General features: G+C 34.4%; 1 protein-coding gene across 2 annotated transcripts in view; it reads left to right on the top strand.

Moving 5' to 3' along the window:
• The window catches only part of CWC27 (CWC27 spliceosome associated cyclophilin), a 104,024-nt gene that overhangs the window by 4,727 nt on the left and 78,568 nt on the right, over positions 1–20,729 (top strand). For both annotated transcript variants that reach the window (XM_026717199.2, XM_026717192.2), the window contains exons 4-10: positions 719–862; positions 2,034–2,132; positions 4,956–5,059; positions 5,463–5,532; positions 6,898–6,977; positions 7,489–7,522; positions 12,284–12,438. In XM_026717199.2, the coding sequence (XP_026572984.1) occupies positions 719–862; positions 2,034–2,132; positions 4,956–5,059; positions 5,463–5,532; positions 6,898–6,977; positions 7,489–7,522; positions 12,284–12,438 (686 nt within the window). The remainder of the gene's footprint in view (positions 1–718; positions 863–2,033; positions 2,133–4,955; positions 5,060–5,462; positions 5,533–6,897; positions 6,978–7,488; positions 7,523–12,283; positions 12,439–20,729) is intronic.

Raw genomic sequence — 20,729 nt, 5'->3', positions numbered from 1 at the left:
GCTTAGGTATTGAAAATAGAGGTATATTTGGGGGGGGGCTATTAAAGGATGAGTATTTTCTAGGTTTTCCCAGAATATGAGTTTATTCATAAAGACTTTAAACAAACAAATGTTATAAATGAAATGCAAGTAGCCCTCACATAGTGACAGCAGTTGGGACTGATAACTCCATTGCTAAGCAATACGGTCAATTTGGCAACTCAGCTATGTTAAGCTGAGTTGCTCAGCAACTCAGCTTCACTAAGCATTATGATCAATTGAGACATCATGTAACTGCGCCAGACTTAAGATATCTGTTCCATTGCAGTCGTTAAGTAGAATATCACTGACTGAGACTTGTGCCATTGCCAACTTCTCCACTGACTTTATTTGTCAGAAGCCATGAGCGTGCAAAGGGTGATTACCTGAACCACGATATGCTGTGACTGTTGTAAATGTGTGTCTATTACAAAGTGCCTGAATGGTGATCATGTGACTGTAGAGATGCTGCAATGATTGTAAGTTCAAGGACTAATTATATGTCTGCATTTTAAGTGCTGTATAAGTTTGAGCCATCATTAAACAGGGCAGTCGTAAACTGAGGACTGCCTGTTTATTTGTTCAGATGTTGGTGGGAAATATGGTATGCCTTTTGTTCTCATTTTGGATTTCATCCTATGTGCATCAGTCTAAATGAATGGGAGGCAATTGTGCATTAATTCTTTGTCATAATTTACAGGATGAATTCCATTCGCGGTTGCGTTTTATTCGACGAGGACTCGTTGCCATGGCAAATGCCGGGCCTCACGATAATGGCAGCCAGTTCTTTTTTACTTTGGGTCGTGCGGATGAACTCAACAACAAACACACTATCTTTGGAAAGGTTTTGAAAACTTCTATTCAAATGATATTTACTGTCTGCAAAGATTTGTTTATATTGACATTATTTTATTTGTGAGAACTAAAAAAAGTGACAGGAAAAGCTTTCAAATCGTTTGGATACGATATTTGATGAAAAGTTATGGATAAACATAGACTGCAATATAAATAACTATACGTCATGAAGGATAAAAAAGTGTATAAGCTAGTGAAAGAAGGAGCAGTAAAGTGATAAGTAGAAAGAATAGAAAGAAATAGGTTGCTGTTAGTTCTTTGCTGTGGTAGATCACTTCCTGGTTCAGATGGAGCAAGCTGTACCTTGTAACCTCTCCATGGTGAGAGAATTGATTGAAACTAGTGGGATCAGCCAACTTATGCATTTTGATGGATTCCAATGGACACTTTCAGATTTTACAGCTATTTGGCAAAAATTATTCCATCAATCACCTTTTCAATCTCTAGAAGTGAGGATGGCCAGATTATTCAACATGGCTACTTCAATCTTAAGGATTAACTTGTTAACAAATGAATTCTCATGGATAGAATACCAGTAGAGATACTGAATACGACCCAACATTGATGAAAGCCCATGTTTAAACTTCTACAGTGGCAGTACAGCAAAGATTTCTCTGTTCTTACAGTGTGTGTTCAATATTTTTATTTAACATGATCTGTTCCATACTGGGGAAGAGTGACCTTGGTAATCTGGTTAGAGGCTTTGGAAATATTTTATGCAACACTTTATGCATAAATTCTTTCGTATTTACTGTAGTTTTGATTTGGCTTGAGTGGGATCTGGTGAATTGATTGGGATAATATCTTGAACCATTAGCTGGTATTCACTGTTGTTGATGCCCAGGAAATTGACAAAATGCCCCTCAGTATAAATTGCACCATTTAAGGATTGAATCCATGGCCCTTCTATCTTCTAAGGAATTAACTGGGACGTTATCCATGTTCCTTTCTGTGAAGTGGGAAGGAGGAACTGCTATTAATTTGATATTTTTAATTCTGTATTTTGTGGATTTGTTACTATTGTAATCACAAGTTGTTTGGAATGTGCCAATGTAGAAAGAATAGTAATAAATACATAAATTGACATTTTTAAATTAAAATGTGTTTTGAACATAATTTGTGAAAAGGTAGCTTTTAAAAAGGTCCTTCTAATTTGGCAGATCACTGGAGATACTATATATAATATGTTGCGACTTTCAGAAGTTGAAATTGGCATGGATGAAAGACCAGTCAATCCATATAAAATAACAAGCACAGAGGTAGGAATAAGATTATTTGTTATAGATCTAAATATATATTTCTCTTCTGTCAATGCTATTAAAATGAAATGAGATATTTTCTTGTACTTTGCTTCAATATTAGAAATAATTGAAAATTCAACTTGTGAATATGTTCCCATTTTTGACCCAAGTGCCGATCTTGACATCTCTTTCTGATGTATTGCACGGTCAGTGGTGCTATTCTACCGGTTCGGCCCAATTCTGGCGTACCGGTAGCACCAAAGATCAGCGGAGACCGAACCGGTTCTCTCTGATGAGCTGCTGTTGGCCCACCTGCCCTCCCAGGTTGCCATACCGACCTTTATTCCCTGCTTTTGAAGTGCAGCTGCTTTGGCCGGCACAGCAGATTGCCACGCATCAGCTGCTGAAGTGACAAGGAGAGGGCAGGATTGTAGGAGGTGAGTAGGAAAGCTTCTGTGCATGCACAAAGTGTGCGTTTGGCACATGCTTTAAGTGTGCATTTGGCACGTGTGCAAAGTGTATGTGCCCATGCAAAGCGCGCCCACCAAGCCACGCCCACCGAACCAGTGGTAAACTACTTTGAAACTTACTACTGTGCACGGTTCTTACTTAACTATCACAATTGGGACCAGCAACTTAGTTATTAAAATAGTTGCTAAGTGAAACTTGATTGTGGTTATAATCTTATTTTAGCTTTTCTTTGCTTTACAGACCTATAAAGGTCTTCAATGCAGAGATAGGTTGTAAAGTTACTTTTTCATTACTGTCATAACTGAATAATCACTAAATAAGGCAGTCACTAAATAAGGATTACCTGTAGTTAATAAAAAGCCAGAAGCTACTGATACTACTTGCTTACACATAATCAAGGCAATTCTATGAGATATTCACAGGTGTTTAATTTGAATTATTTTTTTAAAAATAAGAAAAAGCCAGGAATGAAACCCTTGGTTTGCCTAGGTTTTGTATATTTGACCACAGTTGCTTGCCCAAGACATTCAAATTATAGGTTCAGAACTGAAAATTAAATTTCATATCAAGTATATCAAATTATAGAAATCTCAAAAAGTTTCATGCACAGTAGTGTACATGAAAAATGGTGTGTGAATCCTTTTGAATTTTCAATATTTCAATATTTCTGCATAAATATCTTTAAAAGTGTGGTCTGTTCTTTACATAAGTCCTAAAACTAGATAACAAGGATCAAATTAAATAAATGAGTCAAAAACATGATATTTGTTCATTGATTTATTGAGGAAAATGATCCAAATTATGAATTCATATGAAAATTAGAGTCAGATGTTTTGATCAATGGGATGATAATTAGGTTTGAGTGTGGGAGGTTCTTCCTTATTAAAAGAACAGACTTCTGGATATTCACTATCGAAATGTGATTTTTACAACACAGGTATGTGGAAGTATGTCATGGCTTGAACAAAGGAGATTTCTAAGGATGTCTGAAAAATAAATTGTTGACGTTTTCAACAGGCTGGGAAAAACTATTTTCAAAGAGTATGGACTTCACTAGTCCAATATCAGGCAGATCCTGTGCAAATAGAGGCAATCAATGGCATTGTTATCCTTTCCAGGAGATCAATCAAGATCACACCAAGAACAAGGCTTGTTATACTCCAGGAGACCTCAAAGAAGCCCAGTACAATGTCTAAGGGTATAAAGGCCTCTCTTGCATTGGTGAATGTCCATGTTCATGAAACCACCATCAGAAAAACACTGAACAACAATGGTGTGCCTGGCAGGGTTGGAAGGAGAAAGCCACTTCTATCCAAAAGAACATTGCTCCCCATCTTCAGTTTGCAACAGATAAGTCAAAGACTGTTAGAACAACATTCTATGGACAGATGAGATCATAGTAGACTAGTAATTGAATGAAAACCTTTATATTTGTTGAAAAACAAACACTGCATTTGAGCATAACAGCCTTATCCAAGCTGTGAAACATAGTGTTAGGATCTTGGTTTGGTCCTGCTTTGCTATTTCAGGACCAGGAGTGCTTGCCATTATTGATGGAACTATACATTCTGAATTATATCAGCAAATTCAGTGTAAACCGTATGTCTGTGAAAACTTGAAGATCAAGAGAAGTGGATCATACAGCAAGTCAATGATCCAAAACACACAAGTTTTATAAACAAAGAATGATTAAAGCAGAAAAATGTTTTGGAATGTCTAAGACCTTCCCATAATCCTATAGAAATGTGGAAGGATCTGAAGTAGACATTTCATGCACAGAAGCTCACCAACATCCCAAAGTTGAATCTCTTCTATAGGGAGGAATGAACTAAAACTCCTCCAAGCAAATGTATTTGACTGATCAACAGTTATAGGAAACAATTAGTTGAAATTATTGCTGTCCAAGAAGATCACATTAGTTACTGAATCCAAAGGTTCATATACTGTATTTCGGCAAATACAAATGTGTGGCTATGATATATTTTCTTCAATAAACATATTAATAGGTATAATGATTTTGGCTCATTTGTTTAATTGGTTCTCTTTATCTGGTTTTAGGACCTGTGTGAAGAACACATCACCATTTAGGTCATGGAACTTTTCTGTTAAGTTTTCATATTTCTTAACTGATGGATATTTCAAACATTTGTTTGATTTCCAATAAAAACTGGCATATAACTAATTTGCCTATTGTTAGATAATGCTGTTACCTAAAGTATATAATCTTAAACTAAACTAGATTTAGTAATTTATGTTCAGGGAGCCTAATTATGCTTCCTCACCATTTCTAGATTGCAGTGTTTGGGGGCTTATGAAATATTATTTTTCAAAATAGAAGGTCTTAAAAGATTAATAAAACATTTGTTTTAGGTTTTATTTAATCCTTTTGATGATATAATTCCAAGGATGAGTAAAAAGCTGAAGAATGAGAAACCAGTGGAAGAAGTTGAGAAGACAAAATCAAAGGGCACAAAGTAAGAATAGTTTATTTATTTATTTCCTTCAAACCCAGTCATAGTTTACTACATACAGATTAGGATTTGATTCATGCCTTGACACTGAATTATATTCAAATAATAGTTGTGTAAAAGATAATGAATCCAGTCGTATGCTTTCTTGAGTGGAACATTGCACCCTGAGAAGTAAGTCATGCTGTGGTCTCTTATACATCGTCAAACTGTGTTCTAAGGAAGATTTTAAGGACACTTGACAAAGTACAGCAAGAAGAAAATCCTATTGCAGAGGTTGGCTGGGATTATGTGAGATTTCAACAGGAAAATTAAATTCTGTAAACTTTTGAAGTGACAATAATATTCAAAAGAATTCTGGATGTTTATGTGCTCTACTAATGAAGGTACCTCTTTTTTCTATTTGAAGAAATTTTAGCCTGCTTTCATTTGGAGAAGAAGCTGAGGAGGAAGAAGTAGAAGTCAACAAAGTTAGTCAGGTATAATTTCAAGCTAACTACCTATATACTATGAATCTGCTTAATTTTCAGCATTGTGAAATTAATTTCCAGATTTGCTTATTAAAGTTTTATTAGTAAATTGAATATACGCTAGGTCTCAGACTATGGATTTAGATAAAATAATGATTAATAAAAGTAATAATATATCTTGAGTAGTATTAGTAAGTCTTACTAGTAGAAATTATACAGATCTAGACTTGAAGATTACCTATTCTTACCCTAAAACATGGTAAATTGTGCTTAATAGCAATTATTTCTCTGAAAGTTTGTAGATACGCATCTTCAGCCAAAAGTAAAAGGATGAGAAGGTTGTAGGGAGACTTGTATTGTTTGTGATGAATGCATTTGCCCTCTCTTAATGTCTTACCAGAGCTAGGGTTTCTTCTTGGACTTAGCATTGTTCTGAGAAATTTAAGTGCTACTGTCGCCAGGAGTGCTTTTTATCAATCTTGGCAGTCAGTTCAACTATTGAATGTATAGAGAGAATGATGGAGAAGGATGGTTTTCAGATTAGTTGCCTTTAAGTTGCCTTTTGTTTTTGGCTGTCTTTGAAAACTGTCTAGCAAATCGAATTGGTATAGGACAGTGATAGCTAACCTTTTCTGGATGGAATGCCAATGCGTGTGTGTGCCCGAATGCCAAAATGCAATGCATGCGCCACCTGCCCGCATACCTCCTTCCCCCCGCGCATGTGCAGCAAATACCCAACAACCAGCTGGCCAGCGGGGGTGCTCGCATATGTGCAGTGGAGTTGAACTAGGGCAACATCTTGCATGCCCACAGAGAGAGTGTTATGTGCCACCTGTGGCATGCATACCATAGGTTCGCCATCATGGGTATATGATATACAGGTAACTGCAGGCTATTAAAAGAGATAAAATAATTGGTTCCTGCTTACTTTCAATACACAATTGAAAGTAAATAAAGAAATTGAAAGTTCTGATTACAATTTTACGCACAAAATAATCTGGTACCTGCTATCCTGAAGGTTATTTTTCTTACGTAAAACTCTCAATATATCTATGTGTAATATAAGATAAATTATTTGATTCTTTCCTGCTTCTCTGAAATCCAGGGAGTTTCAAAGGCCAATTTGATAATAGAAACAACACCAAGGTTAGATCTTCCTGCAGAATAAACCCATTTCTCCTTAGGTAGCAGATCTTCATAGTTTTATTTGAATGAACATCTGCAATCAACACAATATATATGACAGTAGTTTTAATAATTAGGATTTTGTATGAGTAGCAACGCTCTGCTTTTTTTTCATAGAGAAATTTGTGGTACAAAAGTGAAGACATTTTCTCATAAACCCATCATTCCATTCTTTTAAAAAAAATTTAGAGCATGAAAGGAAAAAGCAAAAGTAGTCATGATTTACTGAAAGATGATCCACACTTGAGTTCTGTTCCTGCCATTGACAGGTAAATAAACTGTGGCTAATTCAAAAATAATTCTGTTTGTTTAAAAGTGTAGAATTTATATTGTGATAAATATGTGAAATTTGGCCTACTTGTTACTGCATTATAAACCAACCTTTTTTCCACACATTTTAGTACTGCAGCTTTCAGAATTCCCAGCTAGCATGGTCAGTAGCCATGTCTGAATTTCTCTTCACTTAGGGAGGGCTAGGGTTAAGATTAGGAAGGACTGCCATACATTATTAGGCAATTGCCTATTTACCAAACGTTTATTGTGGCTATCATGCAGCTTTGATTGCAACTCTTGAGTTAAGACAGCTCCTTTAAACATGTATGACATTTATTTATGAAATAGTAATCAGATTGCCTTTGTTTCTAATGGAAAAAAATTAATGAGTTGGGCTAAAGGGTACACTAAGTAAAAACCTGTACCTAAACCAAAAAATTCATTTAGATTAATTTTACTTTAGAACATGTATTATGAAACAATAATACATGTTGCATTTTCTTTCAGTGACAAAGGAAATGAAAGCGATAATTCAGATCAGGTAAGACCTTTACATTTGCTACAATATTTATGGGGCTAATGTCTGTTACCATTACACATCTGGTAACTGTCTCAGCTGCTGTTGAAACTTTGTCCTCTTAACAAAAAGGTTTCAGTCAAGTAAGTTGGGTAGGAAAATTTTTCCTACCTCATTAGTTCAGTTATATATTTCAGAGATTTGTATGCTGCCAGTTCATCTTAGATATGAGGTGGCTTTTGTGAGTAAACAATAAAACATACACTATCATCACAAATATAGCCCATCTTTTCAATCCCAGGCCCAACTAGCAGCTGTCACTCCCATCACCTCTTGTTTTGAAAGGTTTTGGGAATAGCACCATCTAAATGCTCTTCTGAAATTACTATACCGAGGGGATCTGATTTTGGGGGGTAAGTTGTTCCAAAGGCATTCAACAGAGAAGTCTTGTTCATGGATCCCATGTTCTTCATATCTTGAATGCAGAAAAGTTTCTGCACCATGTCCTCACCGGTGTGTACTGGCTAATTAGATTCTGCATGGAACAAATATAGTAGCCTCTGAGGTAATGAAAACCTGAGTTTAAGGAGCTTTGTAAGTAATAATTGTCACCTTGAATTGTACCCAGAAGCCTCCTGGATCAGAAGGCTGTTGCATAGTAGTACTTCTGTCTTGTTTAGATTTGTCATAAGTCTGTTGTATCCCATCCTTCATAGCCTGTAGGCACTGGTTCCTGCTTCCCAGCGCAGGGTTACATTCTGAAGTTGTTTAATTTTATCTATCCCTCACTGATTTGCACTGAGATAATCTTTATCCAGGATATTTTGTGATTGACTTTCTGAACAACGTTTTCCCCCCAGAAGAAGATCAGATAAGGAAAATGGTTCTCCAAAATAACTGGGTCAGAGGATGAATGAACTCTTGGTGGGCCATCATTACCCATTTAGAGCCAATAATATACCATAACTCTTTCTTGTAAAAGAGCCATTCAGCATCTTAGTTGGGGGACACTCAAATGCAGATTGCAGGAGAAGGAGCTGAAAAATGAGAAAGACGTTTTCTGATGCAGAATAGCCCAGGTGTTGATAACGATACTGATTTTGTGACTGAGAGCCAGCTTTGATAATTCAACCAAGCAAGTTATGTCAACCATGTGATTTCTTTGACTCCAATGGTGTAAACACTTGATGGAGGAATATACTTTTGATTTTCAGCACAGGATGAAAGCTGATAGCATGTAAAGGCTATATTTATTTTTGGTATGCATCATTGTTCCTAATCAACTGTCCTTGGATTGGAGAGCTGAACTACCTTGTGTAAAAGCTTCAGTATCATTCTGGTAGTAGTTGTCCTCTAAGGTAACCCATTTCATTTCCTGTCATGGAATGTAAGATTGATGTTAGCCTTCCAGGATAGATAGACAGGAAACAGGACCGGCTGGATTAATTCTACTTTATTGTAAACTTATATTAATAGAATCTTGCAAGTCGGATAGTACTAATCTCCCACCACCTCTTTTACAGCCTTATAAGTTGGGGAAGTTCCTTTGTAACTTACTTTCTCAGTAGTTGTGCAGCTGTGGGCTATGTCCTCTTATCTGATCATTCCTTAGGCACCACTGCTTCCACCTTTCCTCCCATGTGAGATCATTCCCACAAAGCGTTACAGTGCTTCCACTTAGACATTGCTGTTTCCGGATTTCCAGATGCTGTATTCATTATTGCAGGAGATTTTAATCATGTAGATCTTCGTGTGGTCCTCCCTAAATTCTATCAACATATAAGGTGTGCAACTAGGGGATCGAACACCTTGGATAAGGTCTACACGAATATTGTAAATGGATACAGGGTATTACAACTACCACATCTGGGCCAGTCAGATCACTTGTCTCTGCTTTTAGCCCTGGAGTATATTCCTCTGAGAAAACAGGCGGGGTCGGTAGTCAAGACGGTGAAAAGCTGGCCAGAGGGAGCAATGGAGCAGCTAAAGGACTGCTTCGAACGCACAAACTGGGAAGTTTTTGATCATCCTGATCTCAACGAACACACGGCTGCAGTGCTAGGGTATATGGCACACTGTATTGATACTGTCACGGTGGATAAACGAATCCGGGTGTATCCTAATCAAAAACCTTGGATGACCGGGAAGGTTAGACGCTTGTTGTACGCAAGAAATAAGGCTTTTAAGTCTGGGAATGATCTAGATTATAGTGCTGCAAGAACAAACTTGAAGAGAGGTATTAAGCAAGCTAAGGCCGAATATAAGAGGAGAATTGAAGACTGCTTTCTCAGTAATAACATGAGGCAGGTTTGGCAGGGGGTTCAACAACTAACGAACTATAAAGGAAAAAAGGTCTCTTTGGATGGTAGTGCGGCGGTGGTTGAGGAGTTGAACAATTTTTTTGCTCGATTTGAGATCCATCAAACTGAAACTGTCCCTTTGCCATCATTTACTCAGCAGAGCCTCCCCTTCATTGTGAATGAGCAGGATGTGAGGCAGACAATGAAGGCAGTTAATTCCAGAAAGTCAGCTGGGCCCGACTCAATTCCTGGTCGTGTGGTAAAAGATTGTGCTGATCAGCTAGCTGGGGTGTGGACTGAAATTTTTAATCGATCCTTGACACAAAGTGTGGTTCCTGTGTGTCTCAAGGCTTCCACCATCGTTTCACTGCCTAAAAAGTTGCCCACAAATGGTCCTAGCGACTATAGGCTGGTGGCACTAACTTCTATCTTAATGAAGTGCTTTGAGAAGCTAGTTCGAAATTATATTATCTCCTGCCTTCCTGATTCCTTTGATGGGCTTCAGTTTGCTTACAAAGAAAACAGATCAATCGAGGATGCAATTATTACTGTGCTTCACATGGCCTTATCCCATTTGGAAACACCGGGGAATTATGTAAGAATGTTGTTCGCAGATTTTAGTTCTGCTTTCAATACCATCATACCGCACAGATTAATAGCCAAGCTCAAAGATCTAGATTTTCCAGATTCTATTTGTTTATGGATATTGGATTTTTAACAAATCGTCCACAAAGAGTTAAACTGAATGATTATATTTCTACTGTCAAGACACTTAGCATTGGCACTCCAAGGTTGTGTCCTTAGTCCACTACTGTTCTCCATTTATTCATCTGATTGCACAAATAAACATCCCAACAATAAGATAATAAAATTTGCAGACGATACTACGCTTGTAGGACTTATTTCTGGGGATGATGAGTCTGCATATCGGGATGAGGTATTACAGCTATCCCACTGGTGCAAAAATAATAATCTTCTATTTAACATTAAGAAGACCAAGGAGGTTATAGTGGACTATAGGAAAAAAAAGAGCAGATATTCAGCCACTGTATATAGAGGGAGTTCGTGTGGAACAGGTGGTTGAATGTAAGTATCTCGGGACCATCATTACAAATGACCTGACCTGGAGTACAAACACCGCTGCTTTAATTAAGAAGGCACAACAACGGTTGTATTTACTAAGGATTCTTAGGAAACAACAACTGGCTGAGAGTCTACTGACTATCTTCTATCAGAGTTCAATTGAGAGTATATTATCCTACTGTCTCTGTGTATGGTTCTCGAGCTGCACAGTGGCAGAGAAAAAGGCAATTCAGAGGGTGATTAAGATGGCCCAAAACATCATTGGCTGCTCACTCCCCTCTTTGGAAGAACGGTATAGGAATAGATGTAAGAGGAAGATATTTAATATATTGAATGACTCCTCTCATCCGGGACATCAGCTCTTTGAACTATTACCATTGAGAAGGAGATTCAGGGTATTAAGAACAAGGACGACTAGATTTAAGAACAGTTTTTATCCAAGTGCAGTTTTGAGTTTGAAAGCAGAGTCATAAGATTTTGTGGAATTTAATGGTTGAGAGTAATGGGGTATTTACATTTTTAAATTGTATAGAGATTATTGTATGGTCTGTTGTGTTTAATTTTATTTTTCTTTCAATGGTGTTGTCCAGTTTTACTTGTGGAAGAGCACCTCATTTCGTTGCACCCGCTTGCGAGTGTAATGACAAATAAATTCTTATGTCTTATGTCTTATGTTTGAGACTAGATGCCTTCCAGGATCAGGAATTTTAAGTTGCCAACCAAAAATGTTTTTATTTTACATTTGGAGATAAAATATATTTGCATCACTTGTTTTTGCACTGAATAATGTTTGGTATTAAATTTTAAAATGTCCTTGGTGGTAAATTCATATATACTTTACAGAGATGATAAGTATTTAAGGATATAAATAACATTTAGATTTGTTAACTTCTAGTGAAAAGTATAGAATACTTTGTTTTAGCTTCTGTATGGATCTCAGCAAGCAAATTCACTTGGCTTTCTTGCCGTTTGAGAACCCACAAGCAAAGAAACATAATTTCTTTTGGAAATGATAGCTCTTTGGATACATGCATCTTTTGGAGCTGAGAGTGTTGCAGTTTTTACTTGCCCACAGCATAATAACTGTGCAGGAAAGCTATGCTGTGGCATAGTTTTTAGAGATTGCTTGTGACAGTGACACACAATATCTTGAGCATTTTTATCAATGGTACCAAAAATATATTTCATTTATGTACAAACCTAATTATTTGAGAGGAAAAAAGCTTTAAAAGGGTTCCCCATTTTTATATTTTGGGGACTTTCATATCTCTATAAATAACTTACTCTTTTAGAAATATGCTTTTCTAACACAGTGGTCACCAGAAATAATATTTTTTGAATTGAAACCAAGCAGTTCAGTCGTATAAACTAAAATGTATGAATGTCTTAACAACCTGCCCAGGATGAAGAGGAGGGATATTGTGATGAAGATGATGGTCTTGATAATGAAGAAAAGAATCAGATGAAAAAACGAGTTGTGGAGAAGTTAAAGAAAAATACTGATGTACCTGTTAAAAAAATAACAGAAGGAGAGCAAAAGCAGAAGAGTAGCCGTAGGTGAGTAATGCATATCTTTTTTTAAAAAAAACACCATTTTTTTTATCTTTTAGACAAACATACACAAACACAACATAAAAACATCAAGCCATCTTCCACTTCCATACAGTGTGTCGGTTGGTTGCAAATTGTTTTGTGCATCCACTCCATAGTCCTCACTTACAATTACTTGTATATATTCTCATATTATCAATCAAATATTCCTAAATACATTATTATCATTGTTACTCAATCATTTGACTATACTATATCTATTCATATTATGCAAGATACTCCATATTTTTAAATTGATTTATCTTATAGTAATTCATATTATCATCCTAAATCCATCCCATAATTATAATATGATAATACATCTTTATATATTCTATATAGTTCTATTCTAAAGTTCTACATATTTCATTACCATATTTTATTTTCTAACCATTGATAAAACAAATCCCAAATCTTATAAAATTGTTTATTTTCTTGTTCTCTAATTTCAAATGTCAATTTACTCATTTCAGCACATTCTATTATTTTCTTGATAACTTCGTCTTCTGGTTTGGTATTTTCTCATTTTTCCAATTTTTGGCAAATACAATCCTAGCCTCTGTTAATACATTTACAATCAAATATTTCAATTCCCTACTATATATTTCAGGTAAAATTCCCAATAAAAATATATCTGGTTTCAAGTCTATGTGTTTTTTTGTCATTTTTTCCAACCATGTGTGGATTTTAGTCCAATATCTTTTAGCATCCGCACACATCCACCACATATGGTAATATGAACCAGGTGTCTGATGACATTTCAACATTTTTCAGATTTGTTCTTGAATATTCCTGCTATTCTTATTGGGGGTAAATGCCACCTGTAAAACATCTTATACAAGTTTTCTTTATATGCTGTTCACATTGTCATTTTATAATTTTGAGACCACATTTTTTGCCATTTCTCTAAGTCAATCCCATATCCAAAAATTTTCCCCCAGGCAATCATTGTTTCTTTAACTTGTTCTTCTAGCTTAATTTCTAATAAATATCCATACAGTTTTTTAATCACCTTATCATCAGTACCTGTCAAAATCTTATCTAAGTCAGTCAGTTTATCATAAAAACCTTCTGTTTTGGAATCTTTATCATATCTAGAACATATTTGTGCATATGAAAACCAATTCATCTTTATACCTTGTTCTAGTTTTTACCTAGATTTAAGTTCACCCTTTTCATTCAATATTTCACCATATCTGTTTGTTCCTTTTTATATGTTATAGGATAAGAAAATGTTTCAATAGTTGGTAGCCAGACTGGAATTTTCAAATAGCATTGCCTTTTAGTCTTCTCCCAGTTTAACAACAAAGCCTCTCGTATATAATGTCTTCTAAAATACCCCTGTACTTTAGCTCCCTTGTACCATAAGAAGGCGTGCCAACCTAGCAACAAATCATGTCCTTCTAATGTCAACAATCTAGTGTTTCTTAATGTTATCCATTCCTTAACCCACATCAGATTTGTAGCTTGATAGTATAACTCCCAATTAGGCAGGCCAAATCTTCCTCTTATTCTAGCTTCTTGCAACAGTTTTAATTTTATTCTCGTTTCCTTTCCCTGCCATATATACTTCAGCACTATTTCATTTAAAACTTCAAAATAGTCTTTCCCTACCCTCATTTGAATTGTTTGAAACAGATATAAACTTCTAGGTAATATATTCATATTATTAATGATAACTGTAAATTTTCCCATTTCGCCAAGTCTGTCGCAATCTGTTGTTTGCATTTAATATACTTATTCTCTTTAAGTGTGCTACACCTCACTGTCAAATGCATCCCCAAGTACTTAGCCTTATTTGTGACCTGGATTTTCAAAACATCCGCCAATTTTTCCTTTTGTCTTAATAACATATTCTTTGTCAAAATCTTCATTTTATCTTTATTTATTTTCAAACCAGCTACTTTTCCATATGCCTCTATATTTTCTATCAGTTTAAATGCTGTTACAGTCTACTCAATAATTGTGAGACATGGGAAATGGAAAAAACAATTTCAAGATAAAATCAAAACACTTGTGAATGGCATGTTATCAAGAGATGGCTTTGGAAAAGCTGATTCAATTTTTTATTAATTTCAGTGAATCAAAGCATGTGACAAAAGAAAGTATGAATAGAACTTCGGTGGGAGATTCTGCTGAAATTTTGTCAAATGTCAGAGCTATCAAAAGTTTTAAAGTTAAACAATCAAAGACAATTTTGAAAGTTAAATACATTATTGGAGTAAGACTTCATATGTGAAATAATATTTTATAGTAATTTTGATATAATTTTTATGTTCATTTGCCAAAATTGCTCATTTAGTGCTATACATATGAGTCTTGTTTATTGAGAATTGGGATTCTAGTGAGACAGCAAAACTTGCTTTTTACCTAATAGAAGAGAATACCACAATAAATCATAAGTATCTGGCCATTTAATTTTATATACACTGTTCTGCAAAGAAACAGACTGAATGGCTTTTTCCCCAGGAGGATGCTTTGGTTGCATTCTAGATTGAAGAGATTGAACTTTCATGACGTTGCATTGGACTTTGATTAATCTTTACAAAATAAATAATTTCTTTTTAAGATCCTGTTTCAAATCTACCTCTTGGTATCCCTCTTATATGTGATGTCATAGAATTATAGCATTGGAAGGGACCTTGAAGATCTTCTGGTCCAAACCCTTGCCAAAGACAGAATTCCTCAACTCCATCTTGGATAAATCTTTGGTTGTCCAGTCTTTTCTCCTCAATTAAGGGATCACATGTTCAAAAAGAATGTGGCAAAGATCATTTTGTTTCCTGTCACACACATTTCTTTTTAATTGTAGAAGCCTAAAGTAAAATAGATTTTTCCAATCATAAAACAAATGTTGTAGATATTCATAAAATATATTTAAAATGTTGTGATTGTGAAACAAATATTAGAACATGTAATTAGAATCTTCCTTTTTAAATAATCACCTATCAAAGCTTTTAGTTGGATTGTTGACCTGTAGATGGAGCTCACGTGTCGTATATTTATGGACAGCCACTGGCTTCATTTTTTTAAATTTGGTTTAATTTAATTTAAATTAATTTTACTGATTGTTGATATAACAGTCTCAACTTTAAGGATATAACAGTAGAGGTGTGCTAATTATGAGCCATAGATGGCAAATAAAGAATAAATCTTTTTTATAGTATAGAAACTGTAAAGATATAGTCTTTCTACAGAGAAAAATAAAATTCAGAAAACATATGAACATTAATTATGGCATAACCAAACTGTAATGATTAAAACTAATTAATAAGCTTTAGTTGATAGTAGATGATAATTAGTTTTTAATTAAACCGAGACAGCAGATTATATAGAAGCTATTTTCATTTGCATGTCTCAGTAAAAGAAGCCTTTGCATAATTATTGTTACTTCTTTCTTTAGTATTTCCAAAAGTCACATTTTGAAATAAATTATTTAAAAATCGTAATTTGTATTTCTAGAACTTGATTGAAAATAGTAGGGAAAAATCCACTGTAATAGTTTTACTTCATTTCCTCAAGATGACAAGCAGTAACTTGCTTTGCAGTAATGCCTCTCCGTAATGGCATAAATTTTTGGTCCTTTCCACAAGAGAAGCAGTGAATAACAGTGTTTTGTCTCATCTCACAGAATCCATCATACCAAATTCAGTGGAAGTTGATTTTTTTAGATCATTTTAATTTGAAATGGCAGTCTTATGCACCAGCCATTCTTCTGGTAACAGAGTCTATATGCTAACATGTTTTGTGTAAATCAGTATATTCTTTTATCTCTTCTCACTGCCCATTTTAGGGAGAAAAATGTTTGCTTTCCTTTTTTATATATTATGCATCATTTTATTTGTCTCGTTCATGTTTTTATTTATTTGCTATTTTGTAAACTAAAAAGACCTAATGTTTATAGCCATTACCCACATGACTTTGATCACATGTGCTGCTCCTTTCTGTACCTTTTTCATTTGTGGTATTCTTGTTGAGATTATTTGAACTATGGAAATTTAAGCAAAAGATTTCTCCCTTACAAAATCGTTACAAAAACAATTAAGGGTAAAGTCTCTAGCAAAAATCTTCCTATAGCAAAGTTCACTATTTTTGCTTGAACTTTTTACGTTTTGCAACATAGTATAAATCCAACTTTCTAACTATATATTAAAACAAAAAATAATAGGTAATTTATTTGTTATATTTCATGTTTTCAAATTAAAATCCTTCCACAGCAGTTTACAACCAAATTTAAACACTATAAAATAACAAGCTATTTCAAAATGTTAAAGATTTAAGTATGTCAAGATAGAATATAAAATCAGCATACTTTTGATGAAACAATTTTGTAAGGGAGAAATCCTTTGCTTAAATTTCCATAGTTCAAATAATGTTGGATCCATCCTTTGTTTTGAATAATCAATATCCCTCTCTGTGTTTTAGAGATTAGAGGAAAAGTTCATTTTTTTAATTTGATGTAATTAGATTTTGGGCAGAAATGTAGACCAAAAGCAGTTCTTCCCATGTCATACCCCTTCAACATTTAACAATTCTCATGAGATGCTAAAATATAATATTCTAAAATATGAATTTATTTAGTTATTCATTCATTCATTTATTCACTCATTTATGTATCAAATGTAATTGTTTATCAAATTTCTACACTGAGATTCTCATCCTAAAGTCAATATCTTCTTTAGGTGGAATAAGCAAAAGCATTATATTTGCACTTACGTTACTTTAAGTCTTGTCTCATAATTCTAGGCCATGCAAGATTTAACATGTAAAATATCATTTTTTTCCATATTAATGCCTGTCCAAATCACCCAAGGGCTCGATTGACTACATCAAATGCTTTGTTTGTGGCATAGATATTCTGAGACAATCTACTTGAAAATGTCCCTGATTAGGAGTTCTAGTTTAAGATAGTCTTCTTTGTCTTCATCTCAATATCTTCATTTGCTTGGAAATGAAATGGAAATGATTTTCCATTTATTGGAAAATGGTATACATTTTATCAAAGTGTAGTGGGAAAGTGCTTGGAGTTGAACTTTTATGTAGTTTTGCATGCAAATGAGACCTGTAAAGTTACTTGACTTTATTACTCTTTATTGCTCTTTTTTTACAATGAATTGTCAGACCTTGATTTCAGTCAGCATTTTAATTCACATTAAGCAGAAAAGCCTTGGCCTGAGCTCTCCATCATATAATAAAGTCATATTTTCTACTGTAGTCAGTAATCTCTTTCAGGGTTTTGATTTATACATGCCATAAATCTTCAAATGAGATGCTTAGAAATTTATCAGTATATATATAAAATGTCTCTTTTTGAACTGTTAAAAGATTCATTTCTTTTTTCTAGGATTGAATGGTTTCTTAAGGAGTAATACAAATCTGTAAAAGAGCACAGCTACTTTAATGCTTAAAAAGAGGTCCTATTTATGTACTCAAAGCACCTTTTTGGAAAATTTTGCACAGCCATATCAGTTGTACTTGTGTTTTTACAGAACAGTTTATTGTGGGAAACTTCTTAAACAAATTAAGTGATTTATATATTTAGACATACGTGTTGATGAGTTAAGAATAAGTTCATTAATTTCAAAAGCAGCTGTTGTGTACTTGATTTGCTGGATATGTCTGCCAGGATATGCTATTGCCAAAGTCAAAAGATCCCTAAACATGTGTTTCAGAATATGGTTTGAATTCAATAAAATGAATTCAACTAATTCAATTCCAGACATATGTCTTAATGTTTTTTTAATGTATGCTTCTTTGAGTTCAGTAGAAGCAAGACATGGATGTGCTTTTACAAAATATATAACTAGTTTATTTTGTTTGATGCCCATTCTTCCCCTGGGTCTTGGTTATTTATAGGTGACTTAATTCCTAGGCAATTTCTTGGCTGGAGTATCCTTTTATTTCCAACTCTTTATTGACTGATAACAGGGCCTCAGTAATTCTGTTTTATTATCTCCTACAGTTTTCCTGTCCTGATTTGTTTGCCTAGACTTTATGCCTCTTATTGCAGTCTTTAGATCTTTAAATAAAGCAAAACAAACAAAATCCTAGCTTAATAGAAAAGTTCCATTTACACTGACCTATACTATTGCAGGACATTCTGAGGGGAAGAAATCATCATTCACCATAATTGCTGATCCATAAAAAGGAATCTTTTGATACATTTTCTTTCTTTTTAGTTTATATATTTTCTTTAATTTTAATCATCAAGCTTTTCCTATCTTATTTTATAATTTTTCCAGTACATTGCTTTTCCATATATTTCCATACATTTTACTAAGCTATGAAACATGTTTCAAACAACAGTTATGAAACGGCTGTTTCTTCTAATGATTAATCTATTTTTTTTTTACCCAGTGTTCTATATTGTTTGGAGTGAAATCCCTGTACGGGAATTTCAGAGAGAAAATATTCTGCAGACATGTCTTGTTGATAGCTAAACTCACTCAGGCTGTAATTGATATAAACAAATGTATGAGCAATTTGTCCATTGAGTTGAAACAATTCATACACATGAACAAAATGGACTATGGAGATTTATACTGTGTGCTTCAATATTATTTAGATATGTTGTACTTTTGAAAATAGAAAAGTATTGAAATACAACAAGCCTTTGTAAACTGCAAAGATTAGAAGGTGTTAAGAGATTGGTTAGTGAACTGTAAGAATCTGGAGTTAAGGGTCCTTTTGTCTACAAACGATTACACAATTTCCGAGTTTGAAAATTGTCTTCTCAGTACAATGTATTATAATATCTAGAGAAGAAATGTTGAAATGCTCAGAAGAATTCTGGGTGCCCCATATATAGAAGTGGTAGGAAGAGGAGAATTATTTCCTGAATAATCATAAATGTTGGCAGGTTTAGTCTAGTGGTTAAGCACCAAGCTAGAAAACAGGAGACTGTAAATTCTAATCCTGCTTTCAGTATGAAAGCTGGCTGAGTGATTTTGGGCCAGCTACTCTTTCTCCCAGTTGTTATGGAGAAAATAGAAGGAAGAAGGAACATCAGGTTTCCATTAATACTTTTATTTAAAAATTTCCATGAATACTTTAATTTAGAAAAACTAGGTTGTTTTATAGAAGGTTTTATCATATTGCCCAATTCCACTATTAATTTCCAGTGGTCATTTCCATTTCAAAACATTTGATCAAGCATAAATAGACACAAAAACAGGACAGCCCTATATATTTAATCTATAGGATTATCAACCTACTTTGTTTGGTTTAAGTTTGGGAATATTTAACAAATTCATGTTTGTGGGCTGATTACATTTACAAAACAGGACAGTGTTGTTTTTTCATTTTTACTCTGTAAAGTCACTAGCTATGTTTTTGAGATGTTTATTATTTCAATTTATTTAAAAATCTGAGCTAGGTACTTATTGCTACAACAATATGTGATACTTTTGCTAGATCTATAGTAGGCCGATTGCTAATTTGTTAAAAAATGATTGACATTTGATCATAAACTCATTTTGGAATAGTCCTTTCAAACACACACAACTTTGGGAGGGACATACATGGGGAGAGGGGAGAAGAATGGGACACCCAACCAGTAACCCTGATGATTAATGGGCTGATAGATGCTACGAGTAGATTGCTTTCACATCCACTGCCATAAATCTGTATATGTCATAATCCTATGCACATAATAATGACTTAATTCTATTATCCTTTCAATATATAAAAAGGAAAATAGGTACATCCTCATTAATTATTGCCCAATGTTCTCTCAGTAATTGGCAAATTATATGTCAAATTTGTATGTTATAAAATTCTGGATTGTTTCATTCTGAGTACCTAGTTGCCCCATGCATTGTTCCTACTATTACGGTATATTAGCAATATTGTTAAGTATTTTGCTCTTAGACTTTCAGCCATGATCTTTTGCTCATTACCTCATATCTTTTCTTTTATATGCAAATGCTACAGCCATTCTCTATTACCATTAAATGCTGAACTGTATAGTTGCTTAGTGAGCAATCATCCTATTGCAATAGAAAATACGTTGAAATAAATTATTAAAAACACACAAAAATTTGGGTATTTTCCAGAAAGCTCCCAATCCCTCAGCTAGGGGATGATTAATGGAAAAATGATCTAGTAGATAAAAGCCTTCAAATAATTAAGCATTTATTTTTGAGTACTACCTGCTGGGGAAATCAAGTCAGAGAATTATCTGTAAGGGCCCAAGAAGCATCTCTAGCTATTACCAAATTTACAACTTGGCAGGGGAATTATTTTGTCTCGGCTGCCAT

The sequence above is a fragment of the Pseudonaja textilis genome, chromosome 2, assembly GCF_049901715.1.
Source record: "Pseudonaja textilis isolate UNSWEBS1 chromosome 2, rPseTex1.2, whole genome shotgun sequence".
Classification (NCBI taxonomy): domain Eukaryota; kingdom Metazoa; phylum Chordata; class Lepidosauria; order Squamata; family Elapidae; genus Pseudonaja; species Pseudonaja textilis.
This window is presented reverse-complemented; position numbering and strand designations above follow the sequence as displayed.